Source organism: Brachionichthys hirsutus, chromosome 10, assembly GCF_040956055.1.
Source record: "Brachionichthys hirsutus isolate HB-005 chromosome 10, CSIRO-AGI_Bhir_v1, whole genome shotgun sequence".
Lineage (NCBI taxonomy): Eukaryota > Metazoa > Chordata > Actinopteri > Lophiiformes > Brachionichthyidae > Brachionichthys > Brachionichthys hirsutus.
Genome location: NC_090906.1, coordinates 2,520,437 through 2,541,460, shown reverse-complemented (window position 1 = coordinate 2,541,460; position 21,024 = coordinate 2,520,437). Strand labels below are relative to the sequence as shown.

Genomic DNA, 21,024 nt, shown 5'->3' with positions numbered 1-21,024 from the left:
ATATGTTTCTGCCTTTCAGTCGCCTCCTTGGCACGGCGAGATGTCTGCTGGCTGAAAAGCGGCCGGACGGCGAGCGCTTCGTGATTCTGGAGGTGAACCTGCGTTAAACTACAACGCAGGATTCTCAGGCCGCTCCTGAGCGGGATCGGGATTCTGTGCATCACGCGGGAGAAACGACAGGAACCAATTAGAAATCACATAAAAACATTTTTTTTTAGATGTGACGGTAAAATGGAAGATGCAAGTTCCCATCGTTGTAGCAATAGCAGCTAATTCTCCTGAGTCGTAGCAGCCAATGAGCTGCAAGCAAGCTCCACCGGCCCTGCTGAGCCTCTGACTGCTGATGCATCGTTCCTTCAGGCGAAGCCGAAAACATTCACAGAGGTCAAAAAATATTTTGCGTCTCGTCTCCTCAGAGCCGTCTGTCTGCGGTCGCTTCCCGCGGCTCGACTGCAAACAGAGCTGGTCGAAGACATTCCTCCGGAGCCGCGGCAGCTCGTGCTGCACATCCACCGGAGCGAACGCCTCTATTCTTAGTGGGAATCCTGGAATAAATGGAAATCATCTCCTCCGTGATAATATCGCATTGCCTTTGGCCTTTGTACACGTAGCGTCCCCCCCCCAAGCTATGTTTTACAGTCGCTGGGAAAGAAGGTTATATAAAACCGTCTGGAACTGCGTCCTTTTTCTGGTTTATGTGGAAGCCAAGCAGGAAGAGAAGAGAAGAGCGGAGCGGCTCGGAGTGGCCTTACCTTGTTCACCTGATGATGCACGAAGCCACGGCGACAAAAAAGGGTCCTGAATTCCAGCTGCTTGTTTAGGAGATGGGAATACCGGGAAGTCTGTCGACTCCTCCTCAGCAGGAGTTTTATTCTTTTAAATTAAAGACACTCTATTTTCCAGACAGATAATATAAAAAAAAAGTTCATCCCAAGCCCTCAGACGTTTCTAATTAGATGTTTCATTAATTGCTATGATTTTTTAGCTGCTATAAGATCACATATTTGTTGTGAAACCGATATCCGATCAATGTGGTTCTGAAAGCGTTCCTGTGCGTGAGGAACAGGAACACCAGAACACGTTGTTGCGTCATTCGTGGACCTTTTGGAGCCGCCCGGCTGTAATTTGTCGCCTCAGAGACACGAACAATCGAGCAGATTGTGCATTTGAAGAATGTTGACCAGGAAACACTCTCAGTGGGTCGGCTATCATCAGAGACGCAGCCCCCCCCCCCCCCCTTGAGGTCTTTCTTTCCCTCGATAGAACAGGACCAGAAACAGAACCAGAGGAGACTCAGACACGGCTTCGGCTGCTACAGGTCTCTGTTTAGAGACGTCAGATTATGACGGATTAATGGCCTTTATTTTCCTGAAAATGTGCATTGTTCAAAGTGTAATAGGAGGAGAAGAAGAAAAGGATAGGTCTGGAGCTAAACACAGAACTCTCAGGGCTTCGTCTTCCTCGGGACTCCTCAGCATCAGTTGGCGTGTCAGCGCGTCATTATGTCGGTCCCAGACGTGACTCGCTGCCGGACGGAGCGCCGACTTCTTCTCAGAGTTGCCGTTTCTGCAAACGAGTCTCCGGCCCGTCAACATGTTTGCCGCGCTGACTGAAAACACGCATCGCCGACCTGCGTGTTGACTGGAGGACGTAATCGCGCGATCGCGCCGACCCAAGGCTTGCTTTGTGGTAACGCTTGGCTCTCCTCCAGGGTTCCCCCGTCCTGTGTGGGATGCTCGCAGCCTGGGGGCGCGGTGAGGCGGAGGGAGCATGGTGAAGCACCAACCCTTGCAGGTCTACGAGAAGCAGCCCTTCCTGTCCTTTGTCACCGGGGTCTACGGTTGCCGCTGGAAACGCTACCAGCGTTCCCAAGAGGACAGCTCCTGGGTAAGACGATGCTTCTCCTCATTGAGTGAGGATGTCTCTGTAAGATGTTTCATTGGTGTACTAATGAAACATAGCAGTATTTTTTTTGTATTTTGACTTTTGCTAGCAGCTTTTTGTTTTTCTTTTTTCTTGTCCCCTGAGGGGACACCGCAACAAATCAACTGTCTCCACTTCACCCTGTCCTTTGCATCGTCCTCCCCAACACCAGCCACTCTCATGTCCTCCCTCACTACGTCCATGTATCTTCTCCTGGGTCGTCCTCTAGTCCTGTTCCCTGCAGTTCCATCCTCAGCATCCTTCCACCGATATAGTCCCTGTCTCTCCTCTGGACATGTCCAAACCATCGAAGTCTGGTCTCTCTGACCTTGTCTCCAAAACGTCTAACCTTCACTGTCCCTCTTATTGTTTCGTTTCTAATCCAACCTGATCACTCCCAAGGAGAACCTCAGCATCTTCATCTCCTCCACTTCTAGCTCCGCCTCCTGTCTTTTCCTCAGAGCCACTGTCTCTCAGCCGTCCATCATGGCTGTCCTCACCACTGTCTTGTAGACCTTTCCCTTCATCCTCGCTGACACTCTCCTATCACGGAGCGCACCTGATACTCCCCCCCCCCCCCCCCGTTCCAGCCCGTCCGATCACCAGTCTTCACTTCCTGCCCACGTTCCCCCTGCGGCAAAAAACTACAAACACTGATTAGACATGACCGATGGAAAAGTAGTGACGTTAATTCACTCAGCAGCAAAACCAGAGAGAGAGAGAGAGAGAGAGAGAGAGAGTTTAACTCGCTGAGGAGTACTTTACTCATACATTATGCATTTGTTTACCTTCTAAGTTTGAATTCAATCAATAGTATCTGTGCTTTTCAACACAGCGTGCGAGTGCGACGCTGCCCTGCTGATAGGCATTGCTCTACCTACCGTCCGCTGGGGTGGCTTCTCATCCTGCGTACGCTGCATTATTGCTTCAGAGCTTTGCTTCCTGCTGCCATTACATTACATTACATTTATTATCTAGTGCATGGATAAGATCTAAAGTCAACAGAGTCGTCCGTCCTGTTAGGCCGAAGATCTTTGATGATAAACCTGTAAGTTCCTTCAAAGGGGAGTCGCTGTGATTTGACTCTCGGTTGATGTTTCCAGGGAAACTGATGACGGGGATTTAAGGAACTATTTTCCATTTAGTGGTTCTGAAGGTCGGTCTGTTTTTCAGGCTTGTCGGTCCATTTTTTTCTCTTTTTACTTTAATCCTAACTTGCTGCTAATCCAGACCGATGCCATTATGGAAAAAAAAAAAAACGCTAGATCCTGTGGGTTGGTAAAGCGGAGCCAGGCGTCCCGCTGTGGTACCAGCTGCTGCCTTCATCACAGGGACCCGGCGGCTCGGCCCTAAATCAGTCCGTTTAGCAAATGTGTGTCGCTGATTTACTGAAGGAAGAAATGCAAACTCAGCTGCCCCCCCCCCCCCCCCCTCGGTCTTCATTCACAGGCTTCAGGAACTCGTACAGGAGCGTCTGAATTACTGTGTTCACGCTGTAACACAGGCGCGTGTGTGTGGCCTGGTCTCATTGTGACTAACAACAGGTTACGTCCTCAGATGTAACCGACAGTCTGGCTGCTGAGTGTCCGACCAGATGCAAAGAGTTTGTCGTCAGTAGTTTTTTTTTTTTTTTGTCGTCAGTACTTGAAAGGTTGAAGGTTTTGTTTTTTGGCTGCAAGATGAATTAAATCAAACAGAGTCCTGCTGAGGCCGCCTCCCTCCTCCTCCTCCGGGATGGATCAGCCTGTTGGATGGGTTACAGAGCCGGTGGAGGTTTGTCACACGATGAGGTCAGCAGTGACACAGCGGTCTGCTAAATGCCTGATAAAAATGATTTGGTTCTGTGCCACCGGACCTCTCGGTATGCGTTGTCATTTGCTCACGTCTGCTGTTGTGTCAAAGCGTGCAGCTCGGACATTTCAAGTCCCCTCCATCCCTCCCAAGAAGTGAAATCTTTAACTCCACGGCTCATGAGCGAAGCCGTTTGCTCTTACACCAGCCTGCGCATCTCATTGTCTTGCAGCCTCTGGCTGGAAACGCGAGTCCAGGAACGGTGCGGCGTAAAGCTGATCAATGCTCAACAGGATCTGTCGAGCGACCGATCGTACGCCGCACCCCCCCTCCCCCCCCCTCGCATGGCATTAACGCCTAATCCCGTTAACTACCGAAGGGAAGAGTCCCCGAACGCTGCACAAGCTCTCCTCTCTGCACCGGTGTCCCACATGTCAGAGGACTGAACAAAAGAATAGACACTTTGATGGATTCTGGGCACGCAGAGTGGACTCCGACTTGACTGTGTCTGGTGTCGGGTACCTTTCTGCACCTCCTCCGCTGGGTGGACGCCGCCTGGACGTCCGATTGTACGGTCTTCAACGTGATGGGCACCTTGGCCTGTGTGACGCAGCAATGATTCCCTCTAACCGATCCATTTGTCACGTTTCACGCGACAATGTGGTTCCTGAAAAAGTAGTGCCAGACCACATCGCGCCATTCCTGCCCTCACAGCGCCTGAAAAGTCTCACGCTTCATCCAACTTACCCTGGAGCGCAGGGTACTGCGCTCTAGAGGATGTATCGACCTTCTCTTCGGCTTATCTGGTGGGACAGGATGTGTGCTTTGAGATTCTGGGGGGGGTCTGGACGGTCTGGACAGTGGAAGCAACCACAGCTACAAGAAGAACGAGATGCTGCACGAGAAATGGACTTAGAATCATCATACGAGTCTATCCGAGTTGGGGAAAAGTCAAAAGACAGAAGGTTGAATCCGACCTAACCCCGTTGGGCGTTTGAACTCTTCCCAGGGTCCAGTATTCACAGTTTGAAGTTGTCTTATAAGGGTCAACCCGTGATTGTGCTTTCCTTCGCAGTGGGAGTGCACGTGGTTCTTCCTCTTGTGCAGTTCGTTCCTTCTGCTTCTCTTCTGGACCTACTTCTGGTTGGTGGCTCAAAATGATTTCAACGAGTTTAACTGGTGAGTCAGCGTTTCCGAGCTTCATTTCGTCTGTCGGGCCCGTCCACGGCCCGACCCGTCCTAAACTGTCATGTGCGACGTACCCGTTCACGCCGCAGGTCCGTATACAACCTCTCTGGGGAATGGCGAGACGAGACCATCCCCATCCTGGCGTCCACCACCGTGGGATTCGGCTACGTCGCATTCTTAATGGTGACAAAGCCGTAACGGCGCTCATGCTGCTCGTCACTCGGTTCCCGTTTAACCGTCTCCATCTTGCCTCAGATTCTAGCACTGTTCCACGTATCCTTGGGCCAGCAGCTGAACCTCTACTGGCTTCACAAGGTGCCGTGAATCACGTCCGACTTTGTATTCATTTTTTTTTTTTGCTCCACAAACGCCATAACTTCAGAACTCGCCCTCTTCCGTTTCGTGTGCCCAGATCGGCGTGCTGGCTGCGCTGCTCTCCACCATCTCCGGCGTCGTCTCCATTGATGACATTTGGGGCGATGAGTGGGACATCCTGCTCGTATCGCTGCAGGTTAGAGCCACAACCGGGTGTTTCTCATTTTGTTTGTATTCCATGATTAGTGCGCAGAGAGCCACAAATCTCTGCCACGTATTTAGGAAGAATCCGTTCCCATTCAACGCTGTGCCTTGTTTCCAGGCCACGGCACCTTTCCTGCACCTCGCCGCCCTGCTGACGGTCACCATCATCAGCTGGTTAATAGCTGGATATGTGATGCGCCGAGAGAGAACCGGTAAATGCTGACTTTAATTCCTACCAAATATACAGTATATATCGTCTTTGGATTTAAAACAAAAAGAAAAAACCCTTCCCTTCAGCTTTCCAGGTGATTGTGCTGCTGATCTACATCCTCCTCCTCCTGGCTCTCTACCTGGCGCCGCTCCTGTTCTCCTGCCCCTGCATCATGGACCGCCACAGCCTCAGACCTCGACCGGACATCATCGGCCGTCGGGGGGCGCCCATGGTGAGCCGGTTTTCCACCAGACGTCGCCGTCTGATCCAGTCAATGGCTCAAACGGATGGTGTGCAGCTCCAGCTCCAGAAAAGTCTGCCGATGAATAGAATATTATTTCCCCTTCAGAATTCCATCTGGATTAAATATTTTTCATTAAAGGTTGAATGCACGGTATTTCACCCTGCAGTGTGTGTGTGTGTGTGTGTGTGTGGGGGGGGGGTCCATCTACAGTACATGCGCTTGCAGTTATTTGGCTCAGTAAGAGATAATTTCACAGCTGAACGAGCAATCACTGCTTCAGAGGGCTGACTGTGAACGGATGTTCAGAGATGTGTTCTACTGCCCCCTGGAGGCAAACATCTGCTAATGCACTCAAATCACTCAACGGGACTCTGCAACACCCCTCAGCTGATCTGTGTTTTAAGTGTCTAAATAAATGTATGATGGATGGATGGCGCGAGTATCAGTGGACAATAATCTATCAAACGCCACAAATGTTTTGTAATCTTGTGCATCTCATAATTGGTTTCTTCAAGTATTTTATTTATTTATTTCTCTTTTTTTTACTATTTAAATCATTTTTCTCAGATTCTATTTCGACATACGTCTTCTAGTTTTATACTTTACAACAAATTGAGTAAAAACAAACGATAATAATAATCTGATCTTTATGCATGTATGTTCTTTGTTCTTTTGTGTGCCTTAGCCGTGGGCCTTCACACAATTGTGTTATGTTAGCATAATGACAATAAAGAATCTTGAATCTTCTATTTTTTTGCAGTCCAGGTTAGCATTGTTGCTCTTTAATACTTGGGCTAATTCTCAATCTGGAAAATGAGATGCGGCGTAGGCAATTTATATTCCTGCTGTTGTTGTCTCTGCTCTGCAGCTGGCTCCGGAGAACACCATGGCGTCCTTCGGCAGAGCCCTGCAGCACGGAGCCAGCTCCCTGCAGGCAGACGTCACTATCAGGTTATCAATCACACACTCCTCTCCTTTCACTCCTGGGCTAGTCACGTGATGGTTACTTTTTATATCTGTATATAGTTTATTTACAAGGTAATTTTTTTCCTGTCACCAATTAAGCACAGCTGCTTATTCTCTGGCAGTGTGGACGGGGTTCCCTTCCTGATGCGGGACCGCACCTTGAGAAGAACCACAGACGTCAGGAAGATATTTCCAAGCCGACAGTTTGAGGATTCCTCTTTCTTCAACTGGACCGAGATCCGCTCTCTAAACGCAGGCCAGTGGTTTCTGCAGGTACGTCCATCCGGTCGGATGGGGGGGGGGGGGGGGGGGGTTACTTGAGTTTTGGGTCCAACAGGGGTGCTTGAGGATGCTCCAGCGGGGAATAAACTATTTCTACTTTAATTAGATGTTTTCTGTAATAGATCAAAAATCCTCTTCAGAGAGGGGACAGAATTTTATCTCCTGAGCTTGACCAATAATACCAGCGAGGAGATTTACGGACTTTCGTCGCCCCGTCTCCTTCCTGTGCCCGTCAGAGCGACCCCTACTGGACAGCCGACACCCTTACAGCGAGGGACCGGAGCAGAATCGGGAATCAGACGGTGTGCAGTCTGGTGGAAATGCTCCGTCTGGCGGCCAGGGCCAACAGCTCGGCACTGCTCAACATCCGCACACCTCCGCAGGAGCACCCACGCTCCCGGAACTGGTTCATGGACACACTGTGGGCTGTGCAGAAAGCAGGGATCTCCCCAAAGAGGGTGAGGACTGGAGGCCCCTCCATAGCAACACACTTAATAAAGAAGGATATGTTTTGTTGTTTGCATTTTGACGTGTAGGAGAAGTTCTATACCTTTCCTGGGCGTTGACGTTCCCTCTGGGGGGCATTTCTCAACATACAGTGACTGTAAAACGACGTCGCTGACGAATGTCGGCGAACACCCAGATTATCATTTGGATTTGCAGTAGAGATGATACAGTTTGACGTGGTCTCCTACAGGATTAGAATTGTCGTCGGAGGTTGATGTATTTTAGGTTTTTTTTCATGCAGATCCACATTTAATTTTGGTTTCCCGTGTCGTGCGCGTGTGTGTGTGTGTGTGTGTGTGTGTCAGGTGACGTGGACCCCCGACACAGACAGAGGGAGGGTCCGGGGCCTTCAGCAGACGGCACACGAGAAGCTGTCGATGGAAGCGCTAAGGCAGCGAGGAATAACGAGCCTGACGCTCCGCTACGGCGAGGCCAGCCGTAGCGACATGCAGTAAGCTAGCAGGAAGGTGCTAATTGTAGCTGCTGTTAGCTTCTTACTTACTATGCTCTGACGGTGCCTCCTCGGCTCGCCTTGCTTTTTCCGTTGGCATGGTTCCATTTGCGCTACAGCTGCCGTGTAGCCGCTCACGCCATCGTGGCTACGGTGAATAGCATCCTCGCATTACAAAGGGCTGTGTGTTCCTTTCCTCAGGGAGTATCTGGCCAACAACGTGAGCGTGAGCGTCTACCCGGTGAACGTGCCCTGGCTCTTCTCCATCCTGTGGTGTAGCGGGGTGCCTTCCGTGTCCTCCGATGCCCCCCAAGTCCTCCGAAAGGTGCCTTACCCGATCTGGCTCATGGTAAGCAGCTCCTCTCATCTGACACACACACACACACACACACGATGTGAGCCAGCTCAGCGTGGCGTCGGAGAACGACCCCCCCCCCCGGCTAGCGGGCAGGTCTAGAGAACAGAGCGGGACTGAAATGCGGCCGTCCAGCAGGCGTTGCTTTGATGGCGACCTCTGCCGCCTCTCTCTCGTCTTGCAGAGCCGGAGCGCGTACAACTTCATCTGGATCTCCTCAGATCTGGTCTCCCTCGCTGTCGTCGTGGGGATCTTCTGTTTTCAGAAGTAAGTTTTGCCCGGTAGCTACAGCACCTCCTCCGACCCGTCAGAGGGGGAAAATGCGTGAAAACCGGGGCACTCAGCATATCGCTGAAAATGGCTGGCACTCAATGAGTTAAAAGCATGTTCAGACTGTTTGCCATGCATTTCATTGGAGCTTTTCATTTTCTCTAAATTATAATGTATGTAATAAATGACTTTAAAATATAATAATATTTAAATGTCAGTGTTTAATTCGCTTTTTTTTTGTCGTGTTTTCTGTAGGCTTAAACATCATTTCTACTTTAATGAACACAGATAGGATTTCATCATCAGTCAGATATTCTTTAGCTACTCTCGACCTTTGACCCTTGTGTGAAGAGGCTCCCGGCCCTCTGAGTCTGATCCGACCTGATCCGGTCTGGTCTGCTGCTTCTGTTTGAACGTTTCTGTGTTTGTCCTCCGCGCTGTAACCTCTCTGTGTCCTCTCTGGGTGGCGGCTTTCTCCGTTGACATCCTTACTTTGTCTTGTTCTCTGCCTGATCTGCATGCAACCTTCCTCCGCCGCCCCCGGCACCTGTCAGCTATCATACCATCAGGTAACTGCTGCGACCGCCTCGGCATTTGCTTCTCCTTCCTTGTCCGTCCTTGTGCTTTTTTTCTGCCTGAGGCCCCACTCCATTCCATTCCCCGTGCTTTTTAACCTCTTGTTCATTGCTGTTCGTTCCATTTAAAGGATCATTTGTGCTGTTGTGTGCTCCGGATCAGGTGGAGGATGAGCGGGATGCAGAACTGTAATCCGGAGCATATCATGCTGAGCGCCATGACGCGTCAGTCCAGCCGGGACGTCAACATCATGAAGGAGAAGCTCATATTTTCCGGTGCAGCTTTGACTATAATCACACCCCAAAATAAATGATCAAAGCCTCAAGCAATATTTTCTGTCATGAATCAAAAGGGAAAGAAAAAGTTTAATTTCATTTGCCTCGCCACGACTTCTAAGATCTAAGGATAGGCAAGGAGGAAATGTAGTTTTACCTGAATTGAACTACACATTATGTAACAGAGAAGAGCAGGAAGTAGAAGACAAATGAGGCAGATCAGATGCTGACCGGGAAAAGAAAAATCTGAAAAAAGCCAGGGGAAGTATTTACTTTCCTCTTCTTGGTCAGACGTTTGCATGCGTGAATTCAACACGCTCGCACGTACTCGACTGGTAAGACAAGATACTTCTGATCTGAGTGTCGTGTTATGATTTTTGGACCACTAGGGGGCGCCAACCCTGACTGTTTTTCCCAATCGGTCTAAACATGCAACCATAGACCTATACTATGTAAATACATTGACAAAAATAAATAAACATTTCCTATAAGTTATAAAACAACATATATTGATACATGGTGGCCGCCATGTTTTCACGTGCGCAATGCATTCTGGGTTGATGACGTCAAGTGGTTGCAGCCCTAGCTACGCACAGCAAATATAGAGGTATGCATATAATGGCTACCTACATGCAAAATGCATTTGTTCAAAAATGTAACTAATGGAAAATATTTATGGCATTTTACTCATATGGTTATTATTTTATAATATCGAGCTAACATGCCATTATAGTCAGGGATCCTTTTAAGATCTAACGGTGCCGTGCATATGCATTTGTTCATTCAAGGGCATCATGATGACATCATCAATATGTTTTCTTAACTTTTCCAGAGCTTAACAACGGAGTCAGCAGTACCGAGGAGCTCTCCCTGTTTCCTGAGAACGGCGATGTGAGATGCTCTCACGGAGGCCTCGGCCGTTAATGCCACAGCTTTACCGAGCTAATCGGTCCGGCAAGGAAGCGACAGCACGGATACACAACTAACGACAAAGAGTCATCACTTTTAACTCCAACAGCCTCAACGCTAAAACCACTTTCAGCTGATATAATGTCTTGACCAGACAATGTGAGGCTGCGACACTTAAACATTGATGGTTTGTGTCGATGCCGTTGTTACTTTAAACTGGGTTATAACTGACAAATTGGAAAATCCCTCACAAATACGATGATTCGGCTGGTATTAATGCACACATTTTATCCGATGACTTGGCGAAGCTGGAGTTGTGTTAGAGCGCCCGTGTCACACGTTAATAAAGGCTGCAATGTTGTTCCGTGTTATTTAAAACTGTTGTTTTATAACAGAAGAAATTGATGTTCTGTGTCATAAAATGATGTAAATATGATTTGTTCGACATTTGTATTTTTTTTCAACCGATATTTTGTTTGTATTCATTATTGATACGATGTGAAAAGCAGATTTGAGTATCCATGATGACTGTTCTGCCTCTTTTTCGACATGCCATTATTGATTAACTGTATTAGTAATTACAACTTTCACATGACTGCCTTTTTGTTAAATTAATGGATTGGTAGAATGCAACAGATTATATTTTGTCTTTAATAATAGAAATGCAGATTTTCTTTTCCCGCAGGCTTGTCTGCTGTTCAATAAAAAATATATTTTGTAAAATGTTTTCAGCATCTTTGGTGGAATATTTCTAACACATAAATCAAAATCAAATACCGGTACTATATCTAATTTGTATCTAAATTTATATCTATATCTAAAATCTAATTTAAAAAAAGCTGTATTTCGTTACATTAGGTGACAAAACTAGCTCGTTGTGTAAAGTCTGCAGCGCAAGTTGAATTATGGTTTGTCCAACTTTGCTCTTTTAACAGAGCATAAACATCGTGCAATGCACGTTGCACTAGATGTGAAATGGATTTTTTTTAGACACCACATTCTTCACATGTGTCTTACCTGTGAAGATTGTGGTGTCTCACTAATTCAACCAATAAGAATAATCTTCCATCCCATGAGTGAAATGTTCCATTACCTTTAGAAACCCCCCCAGGAGCGGAGAGCGTAAATATGCTGTCTGTGTCATTTATGCATGAGGTACAACATCTTAAAATCCGTTGCTAATGCTTGTAGTAAAGCTGCCATTCCGGTTGCCTCTACGTGTTGCTGGAGCCTTATCCCAGCTGACTACGGGTGAAAGGCGGGGTACACCCCAGACGCGTCGCCAGCACATCACGCCTCTGTGTCGCCTCATTTGTTACTATGGTTACACTAATGTTAAGTGCTCATGAATTGGGTGAATAGGGTTTATTCACTGCTAAAGTGTTCCAAACTTTATAACAGTATAAATATGCACAGTAATTAAAATAATTGGGATCAATAAAAGAGTGGTGTAGATATCACAGATTCATAAAATCTTTTATTGATGGAAAGACACGTCCAGCAGTGCGGCTGAGAATGAGCAGCGGTAAAAGCTCTTCAAATCAGAACTTGCGCAAGAAATAAAAAGCAAGCTGTGGAATCGCAAATCCTAAAATATGCGTTGAGAAAAACGCATCAACCACACGAGGCTGTCGCTTCCCCTGCCGGAGGGTATCCGGACAGACCTGCATCCTCTGTGAGGCTAACAGGGCTGCTACACGGAGGCAAGTGGCAGCCGGAGTCTCTTGGGCAGGTGTTTTTCTCCATCGTCAGGCTCTCGCCCTCCCGGTTGGCCTCCAAGCGACTATCAACTGTGAAGCAGAGAACAGGGGGTGGGTGCAGTACGACGTCAGGGTGGAATAGATGAGGACTGAGTCATCCTCCACAGCTATAACTCTTTAGCTGCGGCCCGAACATCCCTCCAGTCTTATCTCTTTGAGGCGTGATGCCGTTGTTCCACTTTTCCTTTCTGAATCAAAGTGTCAGTTTTATCACATCGCAGAAATCCACCGCGTTGGCGTCCTTGGATGAGCCACAGCTCATCTGCTACTCACAGAGGAGCTGCTGCAGGGAGTCGACAGCAGCGAGCAGACGACGCCGGTGCTCCGGATCAGTCACACGCAGGCCCGTCAGGTGATGCTCCCTCAGCGTCGCCAAGTCATCCACCGTTTGATAGCTGTTCAGCTGCAGAGACGAGGAATACTCCTGGGGAAGGAAGCGGGAAACGAAACGCGGTTCATCAGCTCGACCACTAAGAATCCCGAATAAGAAGCAGCCAGGTGAAGCACGATACCTCCAGACCGATGCGCCTTAACAGCTCCCGGACTGTCGACGCCTGCCTCACTTTGTGCGTTTGTGTTTCCCCGTGTGTGCCAGGACTCTCCTCTGTCAGCGCATCCACATAAATAAATTTGAATTTTCCAATCCTGCCGTTCAGCATACCTGTCCATATCCCCATGGGGGGCTTGGCGATGACTTCAATCACATCTCCCACCTGAATGAGGGTTTAAAAGGACTCATCATCCTTAAGAACGTTCACCTCTGCCATTCCTAGGGGCAATAAAGCTCCATGCTATAGCACAGCATTCCCATTTACCTTCCAGACGTTCGTACCTTGAGATTGAGGGACTCGGTGTCGTATGGACTCGGCACATTGTCCGTATGGACTCTAGCTCTTCCACAGAATTGTCTTGTGTAGGACAGATTGTCCTCCAGCCTCAGACTGTCTCTGTTACTGGAGCAATCAGACCCACTGGTGACTCCACCTGGGGAAACAAGACATTCAAGAGTATTCAGTGGATGCGAGTCTTACCTCCATTTCTGTCTCTTTCTAATTTAGAGTTTTGATTTTTCAGGGGTTACCCTAGCGCAGGGGTAGGTGACGCATGCCACTTTACAATATACTGAAGGCCAGTGCCAACACTTACTTATTTAATAAAACGGTACCGGTCCGCGAGGCATTTATTACCGGCCCGCACAGAAAGAAGAACTAAATTATATAATTTCTGTTGTAGCGATTAAAAATTTAAACATTTTATTTTGAAAAAATGACCCAATTTTCTGTAATGTAATGTTTGCAAGTGAATTTTCTTGGTCACATGATACATTACTAAAAACAACAGCCGTAAACTAGTGAAAATTAGTACAAAACAAGCGTCTTTTAGAGCTTATTTTCAAAGGGGAAAAGCCAACTTGAAGGAAGAGGAGACGACGACCTCCAAGAAAAAGAAAGCGTCTTTTAACAGACAAACCAGAGTCAGACTTAAGACAGGTATTTATCTGCAGCTGACTCCACACCAAGTCCGCTCTGCCTTCAAAACATCTTCGGCACATGGAGACCAAGAACCCTGGATTAAAAGACAAGAACTTGGAATTCATTAAAAAAAGAAACTGGACCATGAAGGATAGAAGCAATTATTTACAATTTATGATGAGTAGATTTTGGTGTAATAAATGTTTAATATTGCAAGTGCATAATATAAAGTTTCTTGGTTAGATTATATTCCTCTTTGTTTGATTTAATTACCCCCCTGTCTGCAAAAAATAACATAAAAAATAGTCTAGCATGAAACCGGGCCGTGGCAGGAAAAAGGCTGGGGACCGCTGGCTTAGTTTATCGTTGTATAATAGTACACTAGTCTATAAATCAGTGTTGTGTAGGAAACACATATAACTTTAATGGAGTCGATAGGAAAGCGTCCTTTAAAGTATTCTTAATAGAACTTAACAAAACATGATAGGCTGGTCTGCCACGAGGGCAGGTGACGATCACGATCACGTAAAAATACAAATAAATCCTCTCTGCGTGTCATCATAAACAGCCTCGCATCATCATAAACAGCCTCGCATCATCATCATAGCCTCGCGTGGCAGGTATGACGTGCGTGTCTTAGGTTGCCGACCCCTTGGCCTTTCTGAATAGCAGAATCTGGGAATTTTCTTTATTGAATAACGGCTGCACCGTTCATCCGGATGTGGTGCGACGCTGAATGTCTGGAGGCTCTTACTCGAGGAGCTTTGCCCACTCTTGAGGCTGTAGAGGCTTTCCAGAGAGTTCCTGACTTGCCCGTCATCACCATCTTGTCTTTTCACGCCTCTGTTCTGTGCAGTAAAAAAAAAAAAAAAAAAAAGCAAAAGCACATTTTGATTCTGCGTCCTACACGCTTTTGGCTCGCTGTCATTTCAACCCAAGGGAAAGCCACCCAACCACACGGCTGAGTCAGGGCTCTAAGCCGCTGGGTTTGACTCCTCGTGCTCGCCGTTACGTTATTCCGGGACACGCAGCCAGAGGCAAGGCAAAATATTAAATCCTGAAACAGTTGCCTTTTTGAGAGCGGCAACCTGGGAGGTGTTTCCTGAGTTTAATCCCCAACTATCTGCTCACATCTGAACCTGAACAGTGACTTTCACACCTTGGCTCATCTGCATCAACCCTCATTTACTGACTCACCTCGCTGTTACTGCCGGCAGCTACACAATTAGCACGGCTACACTTGTCGTCTTAGATGTGACGAGGTCCTGCAGGCGCGTGCAGGTGATGGTCATTAATATCATGAGGTACGATGTCATGTTTCTATTTATTAAAGTTTAACTGAATGCACGGAACCTATTGTATAATTCCACGCGCCGACTAGTCACATGAGCCAAGATTATAATTTGTGACACCGCTGTCTGACTGCTCGGTGGCGCAGTGGTAAGCACTGTTGCCTCACAGCGAGATGGTCACAGGTTAGTCTCCGACTTGTGGCCATTCTGTGCATGTTCTCCCCGTGTCTGCGTGGGTTCTCTCCGGGTTCTCCGGCTTCCTCCCGCCACCAAAAACATGCGGCTCAGGTGGATTGGTTACACTAAATTGTCCGCCGGTCTTTTTAATCCGGCCCGCCAAACTTGTCCAAATTATATCATTAAATTAAATTTTATTATAATTAAAGCTCATTCATTTGACCTTTTCGCTGTAATGCTACCTGTAAAAGGCCAAATCCTTTCATGCAATAGCTTTCATGTGTCATTTATATCAGCTCACACAAATACTCCATCCATCTGATCTTGGTCCGGCCCATCTTTCAAATTTTAGAACCTATTGTGGCCCGCGAGTCAAAAGGTTTGCCCACCCCTGTCAGAGGTGATATCAGTAATGTGCCATTGCTTCTTTTAACCTCTTTCCATAATGCGACAGCTCACTGACGCTCATCCGGACCCTCCGGAGGCTTTATGTCATTTTTAGACAAACACACGTGGCTTGGATGCGGTTTTAGTGAGCTGCACGCACGGATGCTGTCGCTGGGAGCCCGAGATAAACGCAGGTCCGTCATTCACCCAGCGCTCACTCGTGCGTTAAATCATCACGACTCATTCATTATTCACGCATCCCTAAGAAATGTCTTCTCACCCCTGTAAAGCTCCGCCCACATTCCTGACCGACGTTTCCATACCCCCCCCCCCCCATCTCTCTACCGCTCTGCCCCCTCTTTCTTTAGCAGCACGCTTTCATGCTGCAACAACTTTCAACCAGGGGGGCATGTCATCGGGTCCGACCCACGCTGAATGCACACTGCCGTGGAGCGAGAGCTTTGCATACGTTGAAGGCCGTTTTCTCCAGCGTGGCCGTCGCCTGTTTCCGTCCGTCGCCTGAAGAGGTCTCCACCTTTCGGCTCTGCGGCTCTGCGTCGGTTAGATCGCCATTCTGCTCCTGCTTTAAGAACTCAACACATTAAACAGAGCTGCCAGTCATTAAAACTGGATTCCGGGATGGAGAGATTGAAGGGGGGGGGGGGGGGTTCATTAAAGGCTGTCTGGGCGCCTCAAATCTCCCGAATCTGGTCAACTGTTTTGGTAAAAGAGATTAAAATGTGTGTCTCCTGTGACAGATGGACACGTTGTGTGTGTGTGTGTGTGTGTGTGTGTAGGTGTGTAGGTGTGTGTGTGTGTGTGTGTGTGTGTGTGTTCCCCAGCAACCCCACATTTTGAACCCTTGGCTGGTTGTTTACGTTTGTGTGATGAATTAGGTTAAATCCTGCCATTCATATATTCATTAGGTCTCCAACTCGCTCCGTCCGTTCCACTGGCTCTGACCGTTCGAGGCCTCGCCGTCACGGAAACGGGAAAAAAAAACTATTATTGTTGTTGGTACTGCAAACAGATGACGCGCACGGATCTCCCTCTCCAACACACGAGATTACATTCTCTGTCATTTAACACACTAGTTTCTTAGAATTCCATCGCAACCAAAATGTGAGTTAAATTTCTAACTGCAAGTCATTTTGAGAAACGTGACTTAGCTTAGCCTCCTCCCTTTTTCCATGTTTAATTCATACACTAAACAAAACCTTTAGATTTCTATTTTTTGGGGGGCTGGGAGGAGTTACAAACAGGGGGCGGGGGCGTATTGTAGCCATCCCTGAGACATGATTGGCCACACCTGGCGCCACCTGAAGTATAAATGTACTTCTTGGCCATCATTTGAAATAAAGCCATCAGATAAATTAATGGGATGATGTGTTATTAAAAGCTCTTTAAAATAGCTTGATGAATGAATTGTAGGATTTCCCACGGCCTCAAACTACTCATTTCATGTGGCCAAACGCCCGCCGGCCTGGCGTCAGACTCTGATGCTAACGGTGAGCTTGTTCTTACGGTGTTTTGCCGGAGCGGCAGATCTGTGCCGGAGCTGATCGCTTGTGGGGGAGACGGATCGGACTGTTTGTTGTCCAGCTCCCATATGAAACTCTCAAAACGCTCCGACTCCGTCGCCCAGGGCAACGAGACCTCACCCCTGCAGACCCCCGGTCCGGGGCGAGGCTGGTGACAGGCGTGGTGGAAGGGAGTCCAGGGCTGAGGACGCTCAAATGGGCTCCAAACCCCTTCCTCTGAATCCTGGTCCTCCTGCTGTTCCTGTGATGACTCAGCAGTTTCAGGAGTCTTCTTCTTCTCTGGTTTCATCCCCAGCCCAATACAGGTTAATACTGAATTGGAGTCACTCGATTCTGAGGATGAACGGAAACCACCACAGTCAATAATAGCGATTCCAATGTGACACATTTGAAGGACATGGTTGCGTGTCGTTCACCACTGCCCTCGGCGCTGCCTCCTTTTTTTACCCAGATGCCCCTTCTTTGTTTGCACCACATCCTGCAGCTTCTTTAGTCTTCCTGTGCCTCGCACTGATTCTTCTGCATTAGCTGCAGCTTCGCCAGCCTGCAATTAAGAAACCATGCAGGCTGTCAATGAGGCGCATTCACTGCACATGTTTTGGTATGGATGCTCCTGCACTCCATTTGGGATGTCTCTCTATCTCTCTCTCTCTCTCTCATCATCTCTCAGCTGTGGGCATGAAAAGCATCAAACAGAGCACCAATGCAGGTGTTGTGAAGCAGGCGGGGCCCTTATAAAGCAGATTAAAGATTACGCAGCAGATTAAAGCGAGTGTAGGATCTGACCTCCCGTGCAAAAGACCTTTTATTTACATGTTGTAAATAAACTTTTCAATCATCCATCCATTTTTTTTGGTTTTACAGCTGCTTTCTCCACCGGATCGCGGGTGTTACTGGAGCCAATCCCAGCTGACTACAGGTGAGAGGCGGGGGCATATCCCAGATACGCCCACTATGCCACCTTGTCGCCCAAAACGTCTGTCAGAGTCGGGATTCTCACCCACGCCTCCATGGGAGACTCTTAATGAAGTGCCTTAGACCGCTCGGCCATCATCAGTTTTTAATGTGATATATGAGATAACGTGTTTTTACCTGAGCAGGTAGGTGTGGGTGTGTGCAGTCACCGATTGTCTGCTGGCTGCAGCAATGACGGGCAGATGTACACACGTCTGTATAGAACGAACACACACACACACCAGATCATGGCATTAGCATGGATGCTAAGTGTCACACCTCACGCTAAAGAGGCCGTTCGTTTAACACTGTTTGGTCTCACATAACCGCAGCTCTCAGGACCACACACTCGTTTACCTGCGTTCTGGACTGTGATTGGATGAGACGAGTCCGTCCCGTCACGTGACGAGATCCAGCAGTAGTTCAGATCTTTGTCTGCAACAGAGGTGGGGGGCACGATGAGGTCACGTGACTGTATAGGAAAAGGTTTCATGATTTAAATGTAGCGTTAGCCTGGAGATACTCAACATTAAAGTCATAACAACAGACAAAACAAATAAATAAATGTGTGAGGGTGATGATTTTGTCAAACCGAATGTGCCATCATCCACGGGTGACGTCGCCACGCACGACCTGAAATGACAGATCATGCTGACAAAGCTAACGCAAGCTGCAGAACGAGCACTGCATTCAATAATCACTAGTTTTAAGTAAGAAATAAAGTTTAAAAGTATATAAACATATAAAACTCACATACCTCCGATGGTTCCTTTTTACTTTCACTGTACTCTGAGATCAGGAAACAAAAGCCAGTATCAGTAACCCCCCCCAAAAAAAGAATCAAGTGTCGTTTGAGCAAAACAAAGAAAAGCAAAGAAGCCGTGAAAATAAAAGATAAAAAAATAATGAACGTACAGAACCGATGGATGGGTCCGAGCCCCCCCATTCCAGCCTACGCCTCAGAGGAGCGGGGCTGTTCTGGTGCGTGGGCACTGCTTCCCTGAGCGTTTGGCTGTAGGGTGGTTCATATATGCTGTCTGTGGAGCCCTTCTGGGGGGGGGAGAAAACTGTCATCGTCCGCTTTAAACACGAAAACATGTGTCCTGTTGTGTAGACTCAGCAAGAAAGCCTGAATGAACCAATGAACACGTCTGATTGTCCTGCAAGTTCTGCACTTTAAACATCTGTAACAACCTGGAGACGACAACAACAACAACAACAACCAGGCTCTCCCACAGGACACAAAGACTTTCCCCTGCTACCAGATCCAGAGGCTAACAGGTTCCTGCACAGGATGATGACGATGACGAATCTTACCAGAGTGAAGCAGAACAGGTTCATGTTTGAAGAAAGATCTGGAGCCAGCAGAGACACGCGGGACGCTGCGGTACGCTCAAACACACTTTCACCCACACAGCCTCGCGAGCGCCCTGAACCCCCCCCGTGATTCAGACGCTCATGCAGCCCCCATGTTTCTGCAGCCCGATGGCCTAATCCCAGCTCCCAAATCCCTCGCCTAATCCAATAGATGCAGGGAGGCCAACGCCGGCCTCACAAAGAGCCGGCCCACCCGTGACAACAACACAAGAAACAACACAGCTGGCTTTGTTTGGCAAATAAATAGAGGATGGAGGTGAAGTAATCAATAGCTGAGGTTCAAATTTATTTCATCCATGAGTTCAAGTTTCAAGTTTCAACTGGGTAGTTCTTATCACAGCAGGTAATAAAAAGAAACTCTAAAAACACAACAAATGTACATGAACAAAGAGAAATGCATCACACACTCCTAACGCGTTGTTAGCGTGTGTGTGTGTGTGTGTGTGTGTGTGTGTTGAACCTGACGTTTGCGTAGCTGTAATCAGACGGTGAACAAGTTTAACCCTCGAATGTGTCTGTGGGGTTTTAATCAAACATTAACAGTGTGAGTAAAAGAACGATTCTCTGAGGATGGAGGTTTTGGTCTGTCGGCGTCGGCACAGGTGGACCTGATCCAGCAGGCGTGCATTCCAGCACTGCAAGTAAGGGTTAGGTTAGGTTAAATTAAGGGCTAGGTTAGGTTAGATAAGGGTTCGATTATCTTAAATTAAGGGTTAGGTTAAGTAAGAGTTAAATAAGGGTTCGATTATCTTAAATTAAGGGTTAGGTTAGATAAGTATTCGGCTAAATTAGGGTTAGATAAGGTCAGAGTTATGTTAGGTTAAGTAAGGGTTATGTTAAGGGCTAGGTTAAGTTCAATTAAGGGTTAGGTTAGGTAAGGGTTAGGTTAAGTTAAATTAAGGGTTAGGTTAGGTAAGGGTTAGGTTAAATTAGGGTTAGATGTAAGGGTTCGGAAGGTTAAGTAAGGGTTAGGTTCAATTGAGTGTTAGGTTAGGTAAGAGTTAGGCTAGGTTAAGGTATGTTGTCCCTCACACTTGTAATTGATATGAACTCAAGCTCCTTTGAGTAATTTCAGAGAAACTATTGTAGATAAAACCTAAATGCTTTGTGGGACCATCAGACCTGCGTTCATGGAGTAACACAACTACAAAGGGTTAATACATGGCGTCCTCCTGCTGAAGTAAAATAACATGATTTCTGTGTCAATTCGTAGCCTGCAGCACGTCTGTCAGGCAGAAGTACGATTTCACCTGTTTAAAAATCCGTTTCCAAAAGTGAGGATTTTGACCTGTTTTCTAGAACTGATATCAGTTTGTAATAAATCTCTTGTTTTAGTTCTTATCTTTCCGGCGGATAAAGATCAGTTCTTCCGCTTCTTCTCTCCAGGCGACGGCCCCGGTGAACACAGCCGTCTCCTTCCCCGTGGAGGCGTCCACACCTCCTCCTGTCCCACTGTCTTTTTGGTCTCTCATCCAGAGGTAAAGCAGCGCTTTCATGTTGCAGTGATCAACATGTGCAGTAAGTCTTCTCCGGCTTCACTGCAGCAGGGGTTTAACATGAAAAATAACGCTTCACATGCTTCCAATCTTTAAATATC

The 21,024-nt window shown here is 47.5% G+C and overlaps 2 protein-coding genes across 2 annotated transcripts; one reads left to right on the top strand and one right to left on the bottom strand.

The window, feature by feature from the left end:
• Window positions 1-1,770: 1,770 nt before the first annotated feature.
• On the top strand, window positions 1,771-10,482 carry gdpd5a (glycerophosphodiester phosphodiesterase domain containing 5a). The gene is made up of 16 exons (XM_068744769.1): window positions 1,771-1,887; window positions 4,790-4,893; window positions 4,992-5,085; window positions 5,158-5,217; window positions 5,315-5,413; window positions 5,540-5,633; window positions 5,719-5,864; window positions 6,745-6,827; window positions 6,965-7,115; window positions 7,361-7,582; window positions 7,937-8,082; window positions 8,284-8,431; window positions 8,622-8,704; window positions 9,262-9,276; window positions 9,446-9,558; window positions 10,391-10,482. The coding sequence occupies exons 1-16, from the start codon at window positions 1,771-1,773 to the stop codon at window positions 10,480-10,482; spliced, it is 1,767 nt and encodes a 588-aa protein (XP_068600870.1).
• Window positions 10,483-12,081: 1,599 nt separating this feature from the next.
• On the bottom strand, window positions 12,082-17,385 carry samsn1b (SAM domain, SH3 domain and nuclear localisation signals 1b). The gene is made up of 7 exons (XM_068744252.1): window positions 17,080-17,385; window positions 16,025-16,135; window positions 14,454-14,547; window positions 13,060-13,211; window positions 12,740-12,940; window positions 12,501-12,651; window positions 12,082-12,257 (listed from the first exon to the last, which is right to left on the bottom strand). The coding sequence occupies exons 1-7, from the start codon at window positions 17,383-17,385 to the stop codon at window positions 12,082-12,084; spliced, it is 1,191 nt and encodes a 396-aa protein (XP_068600353.1).
• Between the last annotated feature and the right edge of the window lie 3,639 nt (window positions 17,386-21,024).

Bases quoted from the DNA above. Each gene is read 5' to 3' on its own strand.
- samsn1b (XM_068744252.1), bottom strand. From the start codon at position 17,385: ATGAAACCAGAGAAGAAGAAGACTCCTGAAACTGCTGAGTCATCACAG. The intron at 13,212-14,453 runs GTAAGAGCCTCC...TTGTTTCCCCAG, and splicing joins GAGTGGGCAAAGCTCCTCGA to GTGGAGTCACCAGTGGGTCT. The intron at 12,258-12,500 runs GTGAGTAGCAGA...TCTGCTTCACAG, and splicing joins CTCCCTGCAGCAGCTCCTCT to TTGATAGTCGCTTGGAGGCC.
- gdpd5a (XM_068744769.1), top strand. From the start codon at position 1,771: ATGGTGAAGCACCAACCCTTGCAGGTCTACGAGAAGCAGCCCTTCCTG. The intron at 4,894-4,991 runs GTGAGTCAGCGT...TTCACGCCGCAG, and splicing joins GATTTCAACGAGTTTAACTG to GTCCGTATACAACCTCTCTG. The intron at 6,828-6,964 runs GTTATCAATCAC...ATTCTCTGGCAG, and splicing joins CAGGCAGACGTCACTATCAG to TGTGGACGGGGTTCCCTTCC.